Source organism: Ranitomeya variabilis, chromosome 8 (genome assembly GCF_051348905.1).
Source record: "Ranitomeya variabilis isolate aRanVar5 chromosome 8, aRanVar5.hap1, whole genome shotgun sequence".
Classification (NCBI taxonomy): domain Eukaryota; kingdom Metazoa; phylum Chordata; class Amphibia; order Anura; family Dendrobatidae; genus Ranitomeya; species Ranitomeya variabilis.
The window spans coordinates 90,332,292-90,354,770 of NC_135239.1; the positions used below are offsets into that span (position 1 = coordinate 90,332,292).

A 22,479-nucleotide genomic window follows, 5' to 3' on the forward strand; every position below is an offset into this window, starting at 1 on the left:
AAAAGCCTGGCAAAAGAACACCTTCATTGCAGAGTTCCGTAACCCCTTTCCCACCTTGGATGTATCCATACGTCACTGTGACCTGGGCCTTATTGACCTGGAATACTCCCAGGCAATCGTGCGCGCACACAGGCTGTGTGTGAGCGATTGCTGCCGGGTGTTACCTGATTCTGACATTAAGTGCCAGAAGTGGTCCCGCATAGCTCCAGGCACTTTAACCTCTTTAATGCTGCAACTGGACTTGATCGCAGCATTCCAGGAGCAGGCAGAGGGAAGACAGCCCCTCTGTCCTTGTATCGGAGACCCCGCGGCATCATCGTGGTCACAATCATTCCCATGGTGACTTAATGTTGTCATGATGACGTCCGGGTCCCCAGTGCTTGTAAAGCGCTCAGAGCATGATCAGCAACTTTATCTGTCAGTGCAGAGCTGAGAATTCGCATAGCACAGGGATTGTTGCATCCCCATGCTATAGAAGCGATCAGCCTGCAAAAAATGATAGTAAAAAAGTTTTAAAAAAGTAAAAAAAGAAGGTTTTAAACAATTGTAAATGCATTTAAAAAAAAAAAATAATAATAATAATTGAAAATTCAAAAAGTATTGTATCCATAAATAAATATTTGTATGAAAAAAATATAAACAATAAAAGTACACATATTTAGTATTGCCACGTCCGTAACGACCCAACCTATAAAACTGTCCCACTAATTAACCCCTTTAGTGAACACATCATGCAGCTAAACAAAAAGTGGAATAAAACGAGATCAAAAAGATGTATGTAAATAAAAATTATACTGCTGAAAATGACATCTTGTCGCACTAAAAATAAGCCTTCATACAGCTCCATCAGCTCTCAGAATAAAGCAATGCAAAATTATTATTTTTCTATAAAATAGTTTTCATTGTGTAAAAGCACCAAAACATAAAAAAGATATAAATGTGGTATAGCTGTAATTGTACTGACCCGAAGAATAAAACTGCCTTATTAATATTACAACACGTGGAATGACACAAAACCTCCCCAAATAATCCCGAACTGCTGTTTTTTGCCTATTCTGCCCCCCAAAAATCAAAATAGAAAGCGATCAAAATATGTCATGTGTCTGAAAATGGTACAAATAAATACATCAACTTGTTCTGCAAAAAACAAGCCCTCACATGACTCTCTGGGCCAAAATATGGAAAGTTATAGCTCTCAAAATGTGGTAATGCAAAAACTATTTTTTGCAATAAAAAGCATCTTTTAGTGTGTTACAGCTGCCAAACATAAAGACCCGATATAAATCTGGTATTGCTTTAATGTATCCTACGCTCTGCACTGAGTGTTTGCATCGGGGTTTCTGAGTAAATCTCTGAAATACGTGATTCAGAAGGAACCTCTGGTGGAAGATTCCCTATAATAAGGCAGATGGAGGCACTGTAGATGCCATTTGACCTGTGATCTGGGGTTGTCCGTATTTTTAGGATTGCATAAAATTGCCATCGACTACAGTTTTATGGACTTCTGAAAAGAAGGAGACCGTTGAACAGAGGCCAGACGGAGTCCAGATTAACTCTTCTGTCTCATTATAGTGAATTAATCCCTCGGGAGCTTCATCTTAATCACGGCACTCAGAGATTTAGATGGAAACCCCAAATTAAGTGCTCAGAGTAGAGTGCCAGATAAATGTGATCCCAAACGCTATGTAAAAAGCTTCAACTCAATCCACATAAAAAGCAAGTCACCACTCAGGTCTGACATCTGTTAGCGGAAATATAGAGGGCTTCCACATTACTGCTAGTACAAAGGCTCTGGAAAAGCAAAATGGCTCCTCACCCTCCAAAAGAAATTCAGAAAAATCTGTGCTCCCGAATCCAAATGCCCCCTCCATTCTGAGCCCCACAAGCTACTTAAACAACATATACTGTAGCATCCACATGTTTGGCATTTCTGAAGCAATGAGAACAGCCTAACTTACAGGTGGATGTCTTCAGAAGCACGGGCTGGGCATAACGCACTGGTGACTGCAACATACTGGTCACTACAGCGTACTGGTCACTACAACAGCAGTTTGCAATTTTCACTTGGTAACATTCATTGCTGTTTTATTATGAAAAATACTCATGGAGTCAAAATCGTCACTACACTTGTAGGTAAAATTCCAAAGGGGTGTTATTTCCAAAATAGGGTCACTTGAGTGGAGATTCTGCTCTTCTAAAAATTAGGGGCTCTCTATATGGAGTCCACAAACTGATCTAGGTAAATCTGCGCTCCAGGAGGCAAATAGCACTCCTTCACTCCTGAGTCTCTCCGCATAGCTAATTAGTACTGTACAGCCACATATGGGGTATTGTCACATTCAGTAGAAATTGTAGAACAAATTTTGGTGTCATTTTTACCCACTTCTTTTGTGAAAATGTAAAATCTGGGGCTAAAACAAAATTTTGGTGGTAAAAATGTAGTTATTTTTTCTTAATTGCCAGATCGTATAAAATTCTGTGACACACCCGTGGTATCAATATGATCACTGCAGCCCTAGATGCATTAATTGATAGGTGTAGTTTGTAAAATGGGGCCACTTATGGGGGGTTCTGCTGTTCTGGCACCTCATGGGCTCTCCCAGTGGGTCATGGCACCCGCAATTCATAACAGTAAAATCTGCACTGTACTATAGTGCTCCTTGCCTTCTGAGCTTTGCAGTGTGCTTGAAAAATGTGATATTGATAAGTATTTAAAAATTTGGCCTGGACTGGAAGGTGAAAACAGGCTGTGGCAGGAAAGGGTTAATTGTAGAGTGAAAAATCAAGACGGCTGCTATTAAACCTGTATGTTTTTTATTAGCAATTGTATTTATTTTCACCTTGTAAATTCCACTATTACCAATTGAAAATTAATACCATTGAACAAGATTTTTATTTTTGTTCCTCATTCACAAACACCATAATAACATGTATAGAGCATACATTATCGTTGAATTATAAGTAAATAACTTTTGCTTTTCTTCAGTTGCAGTCATCTTTTTTCTGTATTTTGCTGTAAGGATATGCACAGGCAATACAATGGGTGATTTCATGGTGGTTATTCAGCTGTCAAGCGAAAAAAGGGAAAAAAAATAGAAAATATTATTTGCCCCAAATTTAATGAAGTAAATGCATAATGCCGTTAACATTCAAGAGAATAGAAGCATTGCTGAAATTGTTTAAATATATAAATATCACATTCTGTAGTAACAATTAGTTCTATCCAAACAAAGCAGAATAAACAATAACTGCATTCGAAAAGGATGAAACATTGTCTCTAATCTAGTCTTACATATATTGATTCTAGGGGTTGTCCGGTCTAAATCGATAAGTCTGCAGTCACTTTGTGTGACTGCAGACTAATGAATCTCTCAGTGCATGCACTCTGCCCTGCAGGGATTCACCGGCTTCCGACCAGAGACCAGAGGTTATGTATGAGTTATACATACTCCTGGCCGGTGGGTGCGGCCTCGCTCCATACACTTGTATTGAGCTGAGGCAGCGCCCCGACTATCAATGCGGTCATCCAGCAGGCGTGACTGACTAGAGGGCAAGAACTTACTCCATCCAAGGGTATGGAGAGCGATGTCACGCCCACTGGCTGGGAGTATATATAAGGCCGGGGTCACACTTGTGAGTGTGATGAGAGAAACTCACACGAGTCTCTTGCATCAATACCTGGCACTGCCGCCGGCACTCAGGACTGGAGTGGGCGGCTGCATAGAAATACATGGTGCATAGAAATACATGTAGCAGCACGCTCCGGTCCTGAGTGTCAGTGGCAGTGCCGGGTATTGATGCGAGTTTCTCGCATCACACTAGCAAGTGTGACCCCGGCCTTAGCTTATACATACCTTCCCGTCCCAGTTTAGAAAACAGCACATACCCTAATAGCTATTTATGATATACTAGCTGCTTCCAGCCAGCTAACGCTCAGCATGCTCAATGCTATCTAATTAACGCTGCTAGTGATTAAACTAAAGTAAATAATGACAACATTCAATAGCGCTTATGCAGGTGGTAAATTAACTTACAATGAAGTTAATAACAATAATAACAACTAAAAATCAGAATAATACTAATACATTTTATTCACAGTGTAAAATCAAAAGCAAACTGGATTTGTGTGGTAATGTGTGGGGACAGAGCCTCATGTGGTAATGTGTGGGGACGCAGCCTCATGTGGTAATGTGTGAGGACGGAGCCTCATGTGGTAATGTGTGGGGACAGAGCCTCATGTGGTAATGTGTGGGGACGCAGCCTCATGTGGTAATGTGTGGGGACGCAGCCTCATGTGGTAATGTGTGAGGACGGAGCCTCATGTGGTAATGTGTGGGAACGGAGCCACGTGTGGTAATATGGAGGGGCGGAGCCTCATATGGTAATGTGTGGGAACGGAGCCTCATGTGGTAATGTGGAGGGACAGAGCCTCATATGGTAATGTGTGGGGATGGAGCCTCGTGTGGTAGTGTGTGAGGACGGAGCCTCGTGTGGTAATGTGTGGTGTTGTGAATTCCGTTCTCGGGCTCCCTCCTGTGGTCATGAGTGGTACTGTGTGAGTTTGTTCTTGGGCTCCCTCTGGTGGCCTTTAGCGATATGGCTGGTCTTGGCTGAGATCAGCTGCTTCATTTCCTGCTATTCTGGGCCTATTTAATTCACCTGGATTTTCACTTGTTGCCTGCTGTCGGTGTATTCAGTCCTGATTCTCAGCTCTCCTGAATATTCCTTGTGACCAGTCTCCTGCTGGAGAAGCTAAGTTTGCTTGTTCATTTTGCTCATTATGTCCTTGAAAACGTTTCTCAGTATATGATGAGTTCAGTCCAGCTTGCTTTTATGTGATCTTTCGCTTGCTGGTTAGTTCTGGGGTGCAGGGTGCGCCCCCCACATCGTTAGTTGGTGTGGGGGTTCTTGCATTCTCTGCGTGGCTTATTTTTGATAGTTTTTTACTGACCGCACAGACTCCTATCTATTTTCTTTCTATCTAGTGCTAGCGGGCCTCATTTGCTAAACCTGTTTTAATTTCTACGTTTGTATTTTCCCCTTAACTCACCGTTATTATTTGTGGGGGGCTTTCTAAAACTTTGGGGTTATTTTTCTGAGGCAAGTGAGGTCTTTGCTTTCTCTCTAGGGGTAGTCAGTTTCTCAGGCTGTGAAGAGGCGTCTAAGTTTTTAGGAACGCTCCACGGCTGCCTTTAGTGTGTGTGGATAGGATCAGGATTGTGGTTAGTATAGCTTCCACATTCCCAGAACTTGTCCTATAGTCTGGTCATATGTGTCTGGTCAGTTCTGAGATCCTACCACCGGATCATAACAGTGTGGGTACGGAGCCTCGTGTGGTAATGTGGGGGGATGGAGCCTCGTGTGGTAATGTGTGGGGTGGGATTATATGTGGTAATGTGGTGGGGGGCTGGATTATGTGTGGTAATGTGGTGGGGGGTCAGATTATGTGTGGTAATGTGGTGGGGGGCCGGATTATGTGTGGTAATGTGGTGGGGGGCGGGATTATGTGTGGTAATGTGGTGGGGGGCAGGATTGTGTGTGGTAATGTGGTGGAGGGGCGGGATTGTGTGTGGCAATGTGGTGGGGGGCAGGATTGTGTGTGGTAATGTGGTGGGGGGCGGGATTGCGTGTGGTAATGTGGTGGGGGAGAGGAATTGCGTGTGGTAATGTGGGGGGGGATTGTGTGTGGTAATGTGGTGGGGGGCAGGATTGTGTGTGGTAATGAGGTGGGGGGATTGTGTGGTAATGTGGTGGGGGGGTGGGATTGTGTGTGGTAATCTGGTGGGGGGCTGGGATTGTGTGTGGTAATGTGGTGGGGGAGCGGGATTGTGTGTCATAATGTGGTGGGGGGCAGGATTGTGTGTGGTAATGTGGAGGGGGGCGGAATTGTGTGATAATGTGGTGGGAGGCGGAATTGTGTGTGGTAATGTGGTGGGGGGCGGGATTGTGTGTGGTAATGTGGTGGGGGGCGGGATTGTGTGTGGTAATGAGGTGGGGGGGCGGGATTGTGTGTGGTATTGTGGTGGGGGGCGGGATTGTGTGTGGTAATGTGGTGGGGGCGGGATTATGTGTGGTAATGTGGTGATGGGTGGGATTGTGTGTGGTAATGTGGTGGGGGGCGGGATTATGTGTGGTAATGTGGTGATGGGCGGGATTGTGTGTGGTAATGTGGTGGGGGCAGGATTGTGTGTGGTAATGGGGTGGGGGGCAGAGCTACTGTGCAGGGGGCGGGATTAGCGAGTAATCACGATGCCTCTTATATATATAGATTACAACATTTTCTGCTGTTAGACTAGCTATTCACCATTTCAAAACCAGGTAATATTCTTTCTTTTTTTGCACATTCGTTTATCTTCCTCCTCTTCTATGAGCCATACCTTTTTTTACTTTTTTATTTTTCTATCAATATGGATATCTGATGGCTTGATTTTTGCTGCACATTTGCTAATTTTGAACAACTTTTTTTGTGCATGATGGGAAGTGCAGAGAATGACAGGTTCCCTTTAAAGCCGAGACCCGGCTAGAAGCATTTTAACCCACTAAATGCAGTGATTGGTATCTTTACAGCTCCATCAGCAGAGAAATAAAAAACATATAACTCTCAGAAAATAGAGATGCAAAAACAATTATTTTTCCTATAAAATACTTTTTATTGTTGTAAGGAGGAAAATCGGGCCGTGGTACCTGTTCTGCGCTGGGATCGGAACCATTGAGGCTGTCTCCCCTGTTGCCGGGGGTAAGGAATGAGAAGGAAGACCAACCTCATGACCCAGGGAGGCGGGGTAAGATAAAAGGAAAAGCGTGCACAGCAGAGGGCAGTTTGGCACCAACCAGCAGCAGCACCTAGTGAGGTATGCAGCATGCTCCTTCCCCTCCGAGTGCCGGCGCCGCGACAGGCAGGAGTTTCTATCTCTACGAAAAAACTGTTATTACTCTGCACTTGTTGTTCTGTCCTATATCCTTTAACCCTCTATCTCTCTGCGAGGAGTAAATCTTTTGTTAAAATTAAACTGTTCAATTTGTTAAACCGTGCTCTGCCTTCTGTTTTTCCTGAATTTCTGGTTTTGTTCATTCTGCCTTTTAAAAGTCAGAATACAAAGCGATCAAAGATGTTATGTGCCCCAAAAGTATACTAATTAAAATGTCAACTCATCCCACAAAAAAAAAAAAAAGCCCTCACATGACTGTCAGCAGATATCTAGGAAAATTATAGCTCTAAAAATATGGCCATGCACACATGTTTTTGCACTAAAAGAATAAAAATCTGATATAAATCTGGTATCTCTGTAATCTCTCAGACCCGAAGAATGATGTCGCCTAAACACTTATACCACATGAGGTTAAAAATAAATAAAACCAATTCTTGACCTGCTGTTGATTTATTCATTCTGCCTTCTAAAGATTATAGTAAGGCTCAGCGCACATTTATACTGCGCTCTACACCGGGTTTCCATGTAAATCTCTGAAATAGGTGATTTACACTGAACACACAATGGAAGATTCCTTGTAATGAGGTTGATGTAGACACCGTGGATTCTGTCTGTCCTATGATTCATCAGTGTCCATCTTTTTAAGGCTGCCGTCACACTAGCAGTATTTGGTCAGTATTTTACATCAGTATTTGTAAGCCAAAACCAGGAGTGGAACAAATAGAGGAAACGTATAACAGAAACACGCCACCACTTCTGCATTTATCACCCACTCCTGGGTTTGGCTTACAAATACTGATGTAAAATACTGACCAAATACTGCTAGTGTGATGGCAGCCTAAGGCCGGCCTCACACTAGCGAGTTTTACGTCCGTAAAATACGCATAACACACGGCCCAATGATTCCCTATGTCCCAGCTCCTATCAGCCGTATTTTACTGATCCGTATTATACGGTCTTGTACGGCCGTACAAAATCGCAGCATGCTGCGTTTGTCACAGTATTGCGCAAAAAAATCGCTAATGAAAGTCTATGGGGGCGAGAAAAATACGGATTACACACGGACCAGCAGTGTGACTTGCGAGAAATAAGCACCGGTGTTAGAGAGAAAAGCCGGTAATTCAATTGCCGGCTTTTCATTTCTCCTTCCCAAACCCGACAGGATATGAGATATGGTTTACATACAGTAAACCATCTCATATCCCTTTTTTTTGCATATTCCACACTACTAATGTTAGTAATCTGTATGTGCAAAATTTGGGCGCTGTAGCTGCTAAAATAGAGGGTTAAATTGCGGAAAAAATTGGCGTGGGCTCCCGCGCAATTTTCTCCGCCAGAGTGGTAAAGCCAGTGACTGAGGGCAGATATTAATAGCCTAGAGAGGGTCCATGGTTATTGGCCCCCCCTGGCTACAAACATCTGCCCCCAGCCACCCCAGAAAAGGCACATCTGGAAGATGCGCCTATTCTGGCACTTGGCCACTCTCTTCCCACTCCCGTGTAGCGGTGGGATATGGGGTAATGAAGGGTTAATGTCACCTTGCTATTGTAAGGTGACATTAAGCCAGATTACTAATGGAGAAGCGTCAATTATGACACCTATCCATTATTAATCCAATAGTACTAAATGGTTAATAAAACACATGCACATTGTTACAAAGTATTTTAATGAAATAAAGACACATGTTGTTGTAATATTTTATTAGACTCTTAATCCACCTGAAGACCATCGTCCTGAAACAAAGTAAAAAAAAAAAACAACAATATTCCATACCTTCTGTCATTATGTCCCACGATGTAAATCCATCTGAAGGGGTTAAATCATTTTACAGCCAGGAGCTGTGCTAATGCACTCGCTCGTGCCTGTAAACCCCGGGTACTGAAAGGAAAGCTGGGTGATCTGTAGTTACCTTGAGTTGCGGTGATGCGCCCTCTGCTGGATGTCCTCATGAACTGGAGCCTTGGAAAAGTTCCCACGCTCGAGTCCATATGAGGACATCCAGCAGAGGGCGCCTCACTGCAACTCAAGGTAACTACAGGTCACCCTGCTTTCCTTTCAGTACCCGGGGGTTTACAGGCACGAGCGAGTGCATTAGCACAGCTCCTGGCTGTAAAATGATTTAACCCCTTCAGGTGGATTTACATCGTGGGACATAACAACGGAAGGTATGGAATATTGTTGTTTGTTTTTTTTAACTTTCTTACAGAAGGAGGGTCTTCAGGTGGATTAAGAGTCTAATAAAATATTACAACACCCTGTTTCTTTATTTCATTAAAATACTTTGCAATAATGTGTGTGTTTTATTAACCATTTAGTACTATTGGATTAATAATGGATAGGTGTCATAATTGACGCCTCTCCATTATTAATCTGGCTTAATGTCACCTTACAATAGCAAGGTGACATTAACCCTTCATTACCCCATATCCCACTGCTACACGGGAATGGGAAGAGAGTGGCCAAGTGCCAGAATAGGCGCATCTTCCAGATGTGCCTTTTCTGGGGTGGCTGGGGGCAGATGTTTGTAGTCAGGGGGGCCAATAACCTTGGACCCTCTCTAGGCTATTAATATCTGCCCTCACTCACTGGCTTTACCACTCTGGCGGAGAAAATTGCGCGGGAGCCATGCCAATTTTTTCCACGATTTAACCCTTTATTTTAGCAGCTACAGCGCACAAATTTTGCACATACACACTACTAACATTAGTAGTGTGGAATATGCAAAAAAAAAGGGATATGAGATGGTTTACTGTATGTAAACCATGTCTCATGTCCTGTCGGGTTTGGGAAGGAGAAATGAAAAGCCAGCAATAGAATTACCGGTAGTGTTGAGCATTCCGATACCGCAAGTATCGGGTATCGGCCGATACTTGACGTATCGGAATTCCGATACCGAGATCCGATACTTTTGTTGTATCGGGAATCGGTATCGGGATTAATATCAATGTGTAAAAGAAAGAATTAAAATAAAAAATAGGGATATACTCACCTCTCCGGCGGCCCCTGGACTTTACCGCCGTAACCGGGAGCCGTTATACCTAAGAATGCGTGCTTGAAGGGCCTTAGATGATGTCACGGTGCTCTGATTGGTCCGTAGCGGTCGCGTGACCGCTACGCGACCAATCACAAAGCCGTGACGTCACCTAAGGTCTTTCAAGCGCTTGAAAGACCTTAGGTGACGTCACGGCTTTGTGATTGGTCGCGTAGCGGTCACGCGACCGCTACGCGACCAATCAGAAGCTGCGGACGTCTTCTAAGGTATTTCAAGCGCTTGAAAGACCTTAGGTGACGTCACGGCTAGGGTTGAGCGACTTTCATTTTTTTAAGATCGAGTCGGGTTTTGTGAAACCCGACTTTGTCCAGAGTCGAGTCGAGTGCAGTCGGCCGATTATCGCTAAAAGTCGGGGATCGACCGAAACACGAAACTCAATGCAAGTCAATGGGGAAGCATATAAGAAAACACCGTGTGCACAGTCAGTCTATGGTGCTTAGACTAGGTTCCCAAACCATAAGTATTAACAAAAGGAAGTCTAGCACTCAACTTAAGTAAACTTGAACACAAATTTATTTGTAGCACTCGAAACGTTTCAGTCCTTTCTGGACTTTCATCAGTCACTACAATATTATAAGGGATAAAGTAAATAGTACAGCCAGTACAAAAAAATAAATAAAGTATATACAGTAAACAAAACACATATAACAGACATAACGGATATAAAGTTCACTTCAAGCTAAGGTCATAATATATTGCAGTGGTAGAAAGTGGCACATGCAGTGGAGGATAGCAGGTAGCCGAACTCAGTGGCAAAAAGAAAAAAGGTGCTAATAGAACGCTAAATCATAACAAATTAGAGCAGCTCAAACATACCGTGCCAGTGTAGGCCAATGGGGCCAGGCAAGGATAGAACAGGATGATACAGGCACAGAGCCAAGATCTGTAGTAGAACGTAAAAGCCGAGAAACATATCATTGTGGTAAGTCGGGCACTTAGGTGATAAGAGAATGGTGCTCTATATGTGGTACTTACACAGTAGAGGAATCCTCTATAGCACTAATGAGGAAGGTGGTAGACACTGTAAAATATGTATAGGGTAGTTGTACACTGAACCCATAGGGGAGATACATAGTAGTTCTATGAGAGTATATGTGGTGGTACCTTAATAATGGTGTGTTAATGGAACATGTTCTTCCAAGTTGTGGAACATAGAACGTAGCACCTATAAGTTATAAAGGTAATGAGGATATTTATAATGTCCGGTATAGAGAGAGGGCAAATATCGCTATAGTGCCGCCAAATCCAGGATTAAAAAGTCTTACCGAAATGGTGCCGATTGGAGGGAGAAGGGTCCTGCCTTCAGACACGGTATCCACCGCTTGTCTGAGGAGGCGTGGGGACCAAGGGCAATATATACTTTTAGAGTAATGAGCCGGGAGTGTGTGGGGCGGGACTGTTAAGACCGGAAGTGATGTCGCGGTTCAGAGCGCAGACCGGAAGAAGATGGCGATGCATGTGTAACAAACGGTGTGCGTTCCACCGTATGTGTATGCCCACTAGGGGGAAGGAAAGGGGGAGGAGAATGCGCACACACGCCGCGCAGTATGGGCCGGGCAGAGTGCCGAGACCTGTACACAATGTAACTGAAACAGGGTAGTAGAAAGAGCCGTATTGAGAGCCCTGTCATATGTGTGGAGAGCTGCAGGAAAAGAGCCATAATGGCAGGTGTGGATATATAGTACCATACTGGTGGAAAGGAGATGCATGCCTTTAAGAGAAATACATAGAGAAACAGTGGTCACAGTCACATCAACACAAGACAGATGATGGTGTCCAAAATAGGATGTGGTGGAATATCCATAAGAGGTGACAGTTCCATAGTGGAGTGGCAGGATATCAGGTGGTAGTTTAAGCGTGCCCCTTCATTGAATCTAGTACAGCCGACTCTAAAGAGAATAAGAACATAAGTTAGAGAATAGAACGTACCCTGATAACAATATAATCAAAAACAGTGTGAACAATTATGCATATTCAAATGAAGGCAGACAGTTCATAATCTCTATTTAAGCCTTTTGGGGACAGTGTATCGAGGGTGTGGATCCAAAAGGCCTCACGTCTTTTGAGGGTGAGGATCCTATTCCCACCACGACGTGGGGGTGGCACTTGTTCCAATACCCTAAATTTAAGTTGAGATATATTATGCCCTTGGGAAAAGAAATGATGAGGTATTGGTAATAAAAGGTTTTTGCAGCGTACCGTGGACTTATGTTTGGATATTCTGTCCCGAATTGGTTGGGATGTCTCTCCCACGTACAGGAGTCCACAGGGACATTTAATAACATAGATCACGAATGTTGAATCGCATGTGAAATACCCATGGATTTTAAATTCCTTTCCAGAGTGAGGATGTGTCATTTTGTCGCCTTTGAGGACATTATTACATTGCGCACAATGTAAGCATGGGAAGGTTCCTTCCCTTGGATTATTAAGGAAGCGTTGACGTGTAATTGTCTTGGGACCCATATCAGCTTTCACCAAGGTGTCTCTCAAACTTGGGGCGCGTTTGAAACACGGCATGAATGGTTGTTTAAATTCAGGGACCTCAGGATATGCAGTGGAGAGGAGTGGCCAATGTTTACGTATCGCCTTATGGATTATGTACGCGGAGGGATGGAATGTGTGAACAAAAGGGATCCGTTTGTTGGTATTTCTCATGGCTCTATCTGATACCGTCCTGGAATCATCCAGAAGAGTACGGGGGTAGCCCCTGGCCTCGAATTTTTTTGTCATGTCATGAAGACGAGATTCTCTTATTTCAGTATCTGACACAATGCGATTAACCCTTTGAAATTGTGCCTTGGGTATAGACTTCTTCGTTGAGGGGGGATGAAAACTCGTAAAGTATAAAAGACTATTACGGTCTGTGTCCTTGGTGTATAAATCCGTACTCAAAAGACCGTTGGAATCTTTGATGACTAAAGTATCAAGAAAGTTCATCCTATCTGGGCTATGGCACATGGTGAAGCTAATGCCGGGCCATGAGGTGTTCAGAGTGTCGAAGAAGACCTGCAGAGTGTCTGTGGGGCCCCGCCATATGCAAAAAACGTCATCTATATAGCGTTTCCACATTATGACGTTGTTCTGGAATAGTGGGTTTTTGTAAATGACACTCTCCTCAAAGTCCATCATATATGCATTTGCATACGGAGGTGCCACGTGTGAGCCCATGGCGGTCCCTCTTATCTGTAAATAGAATGTTTCTTGGAAGAGAAAGAAATTGCATGTTAGGATGATATTTAAGAGATCAACGCATAATGACACCTGATCTGTGTGGAACTCGGTGTCTTCAAGGAGGCGACGTACAGAGAGGAGACCCTCTGTGTGGGGAATGGAGGTATAGAGATCTCTAACATCCATAGTGACCAAAAGGGCATCTGAGGGTATGGTATGAGTTTCCCTGATGAGATTAAGGAATGACCCTGTATCCAAGAGGTAGGACCTAGACTTTTGTATGAGTGGGGTAAGGATCTTTTCCAGAAATTTAGCAATGGGAGATAGAAGGGAGTCGGTGGAGGCTACAATCGGCCTGCCGGGTGGATTTTCCAAATTTTTATGAATTTTGGGCAATGTGTAAAAAACAGGAGTAATAGGATCCGGATTCGTGAGATAGTTACATGTTTTTTGATCAAGGACCCCTAAATATAGATATTTGTCAAGGACTGTTTTGATATCGTGGCGAATGGTGGAAGAGGGATCTCTATCCAACACCCGGTAGATTGAGGTGTTGTTGAGTTGTCTAGTAATCTCCGTTAGATACATAGTTCTATCCATAACAACCAGGGCACCCCCCTTATCAGCCGGTTTGATTATAATGGATTTGTCATCCTGTAGACTAGAAAGGGAGTGTCTCTCCTCGATTGAGAGATTCGGTGGATGAAACAAGGTACCTTTCTCCACACTATTTTTAAAGGATGTAAATGAATCCTGTACAAATTCAACGAAGGTCTCCACAGCATGGTAGTAGTGTGGAGGTCTGAAATGGCTCTTTTGGCGTAGGCCTAAGTTGGAAGAAGATAGCAGTTTTGGGTTACATACAGTGGCAACATTATCCCCCACGAAGGGAGAAACGGCAAAATGTGCTTTAAGTCTTATCTGGCGAAAGAAGCGCTGTAGGTCCATGTCCAGGTCGAAGGTTCTACAGCGGTAAGAAGGGCAGAAGGAGAGCCCCTTTTGTAATAGGGAGTGTTCTGCCACACTCAGAGTCCTAGACGAGATGTTAATTACCAAGTTCTCCGTACCTTCGATCTGGTGGTTTGTCCTGGGTCCTGGTTCCTTCTTTGATTTCTGTCCACGTCTCGTTTTCTTCTTGGATAGCGATGGCCTAAAAAAGAAGAGGAGGGAAGGGATAGTGTAGAGGATCCCTGCTCGTGGTCTGAACCGGAGGTCGACACATCTGATGCCGTTGGTGGATTGCCTCGTGGATTTGTACGCCAGGAGTAGTTTTGCCATTGGTAGACTTTGTTGCTCTTGTAGTCTTCTGCGTCCCTCGCGAACTTGTTCCGTTTTCTGGTTTCAATGTCTCTTTTGTGGCGGTTGATGCGTTCTTGAATTTCGTTTTTTAGAGAACTCAGTTCCTCCGGTGTACCGGTTGTAGATAGTTGTGCTTCAATAGACTTGATCCTTTCTGAACTGTCTGAGATCGCCCGCTGTAAATGCTCAACAGTAAGAGTGATTAAATCCAAAGAACATTTATTGAGAATATGTTCAAACCTAGAACAAAATTCTGGTGACTCTTTGAACAGTGTGGGGCGCAGAGGAACCCGTAAACCTCTGGGTATACGTTGGACCCTCAGATACTCTGTAAGGGTAGCACAGTGTAACTCTAGGTTAACGGAGGATCTGAGTTCACGTTCTAAGTCCCTTCCCCGAGTTTCACGTGGCGGGATAGAAAGGAACTCGCTGGAAAATTTAGTCTGAGCAAGGATATTTGCAGTTTCCTCTGCGTTATACGAAAAAATCGGAAGGGTGGACATGACCATGTGACGTGCAACACGTATAGGAGAGTCAACGTATAAGAAAACACCGTGTGCACAGTCAGTCTATGGTGCTTAGACTAGGTTCCCAAACCATAAGTATTAACAAAAGGAAGTCTAGCACTCAACTTAAGTAAACTTGAACACAAATTTATTTGTAGCACTCGAAACGTTTCAGTCCTTTCTGGACTTTCATCAGTCACTACAATATTATAAGGGATAAAGTAAATAGTACAGCCAGTACAAAAAAATAAATAAAGTATATACAGTAAACAAAACACATATAACAGACATAACGGATATAAAGTTCACTTCAAGCTAAGGTCATAATATATTGCAGTGGTAGAAAGTGGCACATGCAGTGGAGGATAGCAGGTAGCCGAACTCAGTGGCAAAAAGAAAAAAGGTGCTAATAGAACGCTAAATCATAACAAATTAGAGCAGCTCAAACATACCGTGCCAGTGTAGGCCAATGGGGCCAGGCAAGGATAGAACAGGATGATACAGGCACAGAGCCAAGATCTGTAGTAGAACGTAAAAGCCGAGAAACATATCATTGTGGTAAGTCGGGCACTTAGGTGATAAGAGAATGGTGCTCTATATGTGGTACTTACACAGTAGAGGAATCCTCTATAGCACTAATGAGGAAGGTGGTAGACACTGTAAAATATGTATAGGGTAGTTGTACACTGAACCCATAGGGGAGATACATAGTAGTTCTATGAGAGTATATGTGGTGGTACCTTAATAATGGTGTGTTAATGGAACATGTTCTTCCAAGTTGTGGAACATAGAACGTAGCACCTATAAGTTATAAAGGTAATGAGGATATTTATAATGTCCGGTATAGAGAGAGGGCAAATATCGCTATAGTGCCGCCAAATCCAGGATTAAAAAGTCTTACCGAAATGGTGCCGATTGGAGGGAGAAGGGTCCTGCCTTCAGACACGGTATCCACCGCTTGTCTGAGGAGGCGTGGGGACCAAGGGCAATATATACTTTTAGAGTAATGAGCCGGGAGTGTGTGGGGCGGGACTGTTAAGACCGGAAGTGATGTCGCGGTTCAGAGCGCAGACCGGAAGAAGATGGCGATGCATGTGTAACAAACGGTGTGCGTTCCACCGTATGTGTATGCCCACTAGGGGGAAGGAAAGGGGGAGGAGAATGCGCACACACGCCGCGCAGTATGGGCCGGGCAGAGTGCCGAGACCTGTACACAATGTAACTGAAACAGGGTAGTAGAAAGAGCCGTATTGAGAGCCCTGTCATATGTGTGGAGAGCTGCAGGAAAAGAGCCATAATGGCAGGTGTGGATATATAGTACCATACTGGTGGAAAGGAGATGCATGCCTTTAAGAGAAATACATAGAGAAACAGTGGTCACAGTCACATCAACACAAGACAGATGATGGTGTCCAAAATAGGATGTGGTGGAATATCCATAAGAGGTGACAGTTCCATAGTGGAGTGGCAGGATATCAGGTGGTAGTTTAAGCGTGCCCCTTCATTGAATCTAGTACAGCCGACTCTAAAGAGAATAAGAACATAAGTTAGAGAATAGAACGTACCCTGATAACAATATAATCAAAAACAGTGTGAACAATTATGCATATTCAAATGAAGGCAGACAGTTCATAATCTCTATTTAAGCCTTTTGGGGACAGTGTATCGAGGGTGTGGATCCAAAAGGCCTCACGTCTTTTGAGGGTGAGGATCCTATTCCCACCACGACGTGGGGGTGGCACTTGTTCCAATACCCTAAATTTAAGTTGAGATATATTATGCCCTTGGGAAAAGAAATGATGAGGTATTGGTAATAAAAGGTTTTTGCAGCGTACCGTGGACTTATGTTTGGATATTCTGTCCCGAATTGGTTGGGATGTCTCTCCCACGTACAGGAGTCCACAGGGACATTTAATAACATAGATCACGAATGTTGAATCGCATGTGAAATACCCATGGATTTTAAATTCCTTTCCAGAGTGAGGATGTGTCATTTTGTCGCCTTTGAGGACATTATTACATTGCGCACAATGTAAGCATGGGAAGGTTCCTTCCCTTGGATTATTAAGGAAGCGTTGACGTGTAATTGTCTTGGGACCCATATCAGCTTTCACCAAGGTGTCTCTCAAACTTGGGGCGCGTTTGAAACACGGCATGAATGGTTGTTTAAATTCAGGGACCTCAGGATATGCAGTGGAGAGGAGTGGCCAATGTTTACGTATCGCCTTATGGATTATGTACGCGGAGGGATGGAATGTGTGAACAAAAGGGATCCGTTTGTTGGTATTTCTCATGGCTCTATCTGATACCGTCCTGGAATCATCCAGAAGAGTACGGGGGTAGCCCCTGGCCTCGAATTTTTTTGTCATGTCATGAAGACGAGATTCTCTTATTTCAGTATCTGACACAATGCGATTAACCCTTTGAAATTGTGCCTTGGGTATAGACTTCTTCGTTGAGGGGGGATGAAAACTCGTAAAGTATAAAAGACTATTACGGTCTGTGTCCTTGGTGTATAAATCCGTACTCAAAAGACCGTTGGAATCTTTGATGACTAAAGTATCAAGAAAGTTCATCCTATCTGGGCTATGGCACATGGTGAAGCTAATGCCGGGCCATGAGGTGTTCAGAGTGTCGAAGAAGACCTGCAGAGTGTCTGTGGGGCCCCGCCATATGCAAAAAACGTCATCTATATAGCGTTTCCACATTATGACGTTGTTCTGGAATAGTGGGTTTTTGTAAATGACACTCTCCTCAAAGTCCATCATATATGCATTTGCATACGGAGGTGCCACGTGTGAGCCCATGGCGGTCCCTCTTATCTGTAAATAGAATGTTTCTTGGAAGAGAAAGAAATTGCATGTTAGGATGATATTTAAGAGATCAACGCATAATGACACCTGATCTGTGTGGAACTCGGTGTCTTCAAGGAGGCGACGTACAGAGAGGAGACCCTCTGTGTGGGGAATGGAGGTATAGAGATCTCTAACATCCATAGTGACCAAAAGGGCATCTGAGGGTATGGTATGAGTTTCCCTGATGAGATTAAGGAATGACCCTGTATCCAAGAGGTAGGACCTAGACTTTTGTATGAGTGGGGTAAGGATCTTTTCCAGAAATTTAGCAATGGGAGATAGAAGGGAGTCGGTGGAGGCTACAATCGGCCTGCCGGGTGGATTTTCCAAATTTTTATGAATTTTGGGCAATGTGTAAAAAACAGGAGTAATAGGATCCGGATTCGTGAGATAGTTACATGTTTTTTGATCAAGGACCCCTAAATATAGATATTTGTCAAGGACTGTTTTGATATCGTGGCGAATGGTGGAAGAGGGATCTCTATCCAACACCCGGTAGATTGAGGTGTTGTTGAGTTGTCTAGTAATCTCCGTTAGATACATAGTTCTATCCATAACAACCAGGGCACCCCCCTTATCAGCCGGTTTGATTATAATGGATTTGTCATCCTGTAGACTAGAAAGGGAGTGTCTCTCCTCGATTGAGAGATTCGGTGGATGAAACAAGGTACCTTTCTCCACACTATTTTTAAAGGATGTAAATGAATCCTGTACAAATTCAACGAAGGTCTCCACAGCATGGTAGTAGTGTGGAGGTCTGAAATGGCTCTTTTGGCGTAGGCCTAAGTTGGAAGAAGATAGCAGTTTTGGGTTACATACAGTGGCAACATTATCCCCCACGAAGGGAGAAACGGCAAAATGTGCTTTAAGTCTTATCTGGCGAAAGAAGCGCTGTAGGTCCATGTCCAGGTCGAAGGTTCTACAGCGGTAAGAAGGGCAGAAGGAGAGCCCCTTTTGTAATAGGGAGTGTTCTGCCACACTCAGAGTCCTAGACGAGATGTTAATTACCAAGTTCTCCGTACCTTCGATCTGGTGGTTTGTCCTGGGTCCTGGTTCCTTCTTTGATTTCTGTCCACGTCTCGTTTTCTTCTTGGATAGCGATGGCCTAAAAAAGAAGAGGAGGGAAGGGATAGTGTAGAGGATCCCTGCTCGTGGTCTGAACCGGAGGTCGACACATCTGATGCCGTTGGTGGATTGCCTCGTGGATTTGTACGCCAGGAGTAGTTTTGCCATTGGTAGACTTTGTTGCTCTTGTAGTCTTCTGCGTCCCTCGCGAACTTGTTCCGTTTTCTGGTTTCAATGTCTCTTTTGTGGCGGTTGATGCGTTCTTGAATTTCGTTTTTTAGAGAACTCAGTTCCTCCGGTGTACCGGTTGTAGATAGTTGTGCTTCAATAGACTTGATCCTTTCTGAACTGTCTGAGATCGCCCGCTGTAAATGCTCAACAGTAAGAGTGATTAAATCCAAAGAACATTTATTGAGAATATGTTCAAACCTAGAACAAAATTCTGGTGACTCTTTGAACAGTGTGGGGCGCAGAGGAACCCGTAAACCTCTGGGTATACGTTGGACCCTCAGATACTCTGTAAGGGTAGCACAGTGTAACTCTAGGTTAACGGAGGATCTGAGTTCACGTTCTAAGTCCCTTCCCCGAGTTTCACGTGGCGGGATAGAAAGGAACTCGCTGGAAAATTTAGTCTGAGCAAGGATATTTGCAGTTTCCTCTGCGTTATACGAAAAAATCGGAAGGGTGGACATGACCATGTGACGTGCAACACGTATAGGAGAGTCAACGTATAAGAAAACACCGTGTGCACAGTCAGTCTATGGTGCTTAGACTAGGTTCCCAAACCATAAGTATTAACAAAAGGAAGTCTAGCACTCAACTTAAGTAAACTTGAACACAAATTTATTTGTAGCACTCGAAACGTTTCAGTCCTTTCTGGACTTTCATCAGTCACTACAATATTATAAGGGATAAAGTAAATAGTACAGCCAGTACAAAAAAATAAATAAAGTATATACAGTAAACAAAACACATATAACAGACATAACGGATATAAAGTTCACTTCAAGCTAAGGTCATAATATATTGCAGTGGTAGAAAGTGGCACATGCAGTGGAGGATAGCAGGTAGCCGAACTCAGTGGCAAAAAGAAAAAAGGTGCTAATAGAACGCTAAATCATAACAAATTAGAGCAGCTCAAACATACCGTGCCAGTGTAGGCCAATGGGGCCAGGCAAGGATAGAACAGGATGATACAGGCACAGAGCCAAGATCTGTAGTAGAACGTAAAAGCCGAGAAACATATCATTGTGGTAAGTCGGGCACTTAGGTGATAAGAGAATGGTGCTCTATATGTGGTACTTACACAGTAGAGGAATCCTCTATAGCACTAATGAGGAAGGTGGTAGACACTGTAAAATATGTATAGGGTAGTTGTACACTGAACCCATAGGGGAGATACATAGTAGTTCTATGAGAGTATATGTGGTGGTACCTTAATAATGGTGTGTTAATGGAACATGTTCTTCCAAGTTGTGGAACATAGAACGTAGCACCTATAAGTTATAAAGGTAATGAGGATATTTATAATGTCCGGTATAGAGAGAGGGCAAATATCGCTATAGTGCCGCCAAATCCAGGATTAAAAAGTCTTACCGAAATGGTGCCGATTGGAGGGAGAAGGGTCCTGCCTTCAGACACGGTATCCACCGCTTGTCTGAGGAGGCGTGGGGACCAAGGGCAATATATACTTTTAGAGTAATGAGCCGGGAGTGTGTGGGGCGGGACTGTTAAGACCAGAAGTGATGTCGCGGTTCAGAGCGCAGACCGGAAGAAGATGGCGATGCATGTGTAACAAACGGTGTGCGTTCCACCGTATGTGTATGCCCACTAGGGGGAAGGAAAGGGGGAGGAGAATGCGCACACACGCCGCGCAGTATGGGCCGGGCAGAGTGCCGAGACCTGTACACAATGTAACTGAAACAGGGTAGTAGAAAGAGCCGTATTGAGAGCCCTGTCATATGTGTGGAGAGCTGCAGGAAAAGAGCCATAATGGCAGGTGTGGATATATAGTACCATACTGGTGGAAAGGAGATGCATGCCTTTAAGAGAAATACATAGAGAAACAGTGGTCACAGTCACATCAACACAAGACAGATGATGGTGTCCAAAATAGGATGTGGTGGAATATCCATAAGAGGTGACAGTTCCATAGTGGAGTGGCAGGATATCAGGTGGTAGTTTAAGCGTGCCCCTTCATTGAATCTAGTACAGCCGACTCTAAAGAGAATAAGAACATAAGTTAGAGAATAGAACGTACCCTGATAACAATATAATCAAAAACAGTGTGAACAATTATGCATATTCAAATGAAGGCAGACAGTTCATAATCTCTATTTAAGCCTTTTGGGGACAGTGTATCGAGGGTGTGGATCCAAAAGGCCTCACGTCTTTTGAGGGTGAGGATCCTATTCCCACCACGACGTGGGGGTGGCACTTGTTCCAATACCCTAAATTTAAGTTGAGATATATTATGCCCTTGGGAAAAGAAATGATGAGGTATTGGTAATAAAAGGTTTTTGCAGCGTACCGTGGACTTATGTTTGGATATTCTGTCCCGAATTGGTTGGGATGTCTCTCCCACGTACAGGAGTCCACAGGGACATTTAATAACATAGATCACGAATGTTGAATCGCATGTGAAATACCCATGGATTTTAAATTCCTTTCCAGAGTGAGGATGTGTCATTTTGTCGCCTTTGAGGACATTATTACATTGCGCACAATGTAAGCATGGGAAGGTTCCTTCCCTTGGATTATTAAGGAAGCGTTGACGTGTAATTGTCTTGGGACCCATATCAGCTTTCACCAAGGTGTCTCTCAAACTTGGGGCGCGTTTGAAACACGGCATGAATGGTTGTTTAAATTCAGGGACCTCAGGATATGCAGTGGAGAGGAGTGGCCAATGTTTACGTATCGCCTTATGGATTATGTACGCGGAGGGATGGAATGTGTGAACAAAAGGGATCCGTTTGTTGGTATTTCTCATGGCTCTATCTGATACCGTCCTGGAATCATCCAGAAGAGTACGGGGGTAGCCCCTGGCCTCGAATTTTTTTGTCATGTCATGAAGACGAGATTCTCTTATTTCAGTATCTGACACAATGCGATTAACCCTTTGAAATTGTGCCTTGGGTATAGACTTCTTCGTTGAGGGGGGATGAAAACTCGTAAAGTATAAAAGACTATTACGGTCTGTGTCCTTGGTGTATAAATCCGTACTCAAAAGACCGTTGGAATCTTTGATGACTAAAGTATCAAGAAAGTTCATCCTATCTGGGCTATGGCACATGGTGAAGCTAATGCCGGGCCATGAGGTGTTCAGAGTGTCGAAGAAGACCTGCAGAGTGTCTGTGGGGCCCCGCCATATGCAAAAAACGTCATCTATATAGCGTTTCCACATTATGACGTTGTTCTGGAATAGTGGGTTTTTGTAAATGACACTCTCCTCAAAGTCCATCATATATGCATTTGCATACGGAGGTGCCACGTGTGAGCCCATGGCGGTCCCTCTTATCTGTAAATAGAATGTTTCTTGGAAGAGAAAGAAATTGCATGTTAGGATGATATTTAAGAGATCAACGCATAATGACACCTGA

The 22,479-nt window shown here is 43.7% G+C and overlaps 1 protein-coding gene across 1 annotated transcript in view; it reads right to left on the reverse strand.

Moving 5' to 3' along the window:
* Nucleotides 1-2,793: 2,793 nt before the first annotated feature.
* Nucleotides 2,794-22,479, reverse strand: part of LOC143787637 (coagulation factor XIII B chain-like) — a 574,339-nt gene continuing 554,653 nt past the window's right edge. Inside the window, exon 12 of the mRNA XM_077276562.1 lies at nt 2,794-3,066. Within this exon, the coding sequence (XP_077132677.1) occupies nt 3,059-3,066 (8 nt within the window). The 3' untranslated portion in view covers nt 2,794-3,058. The remainder of the gene's footprint in view (nt 3,067-22,479) is intronic.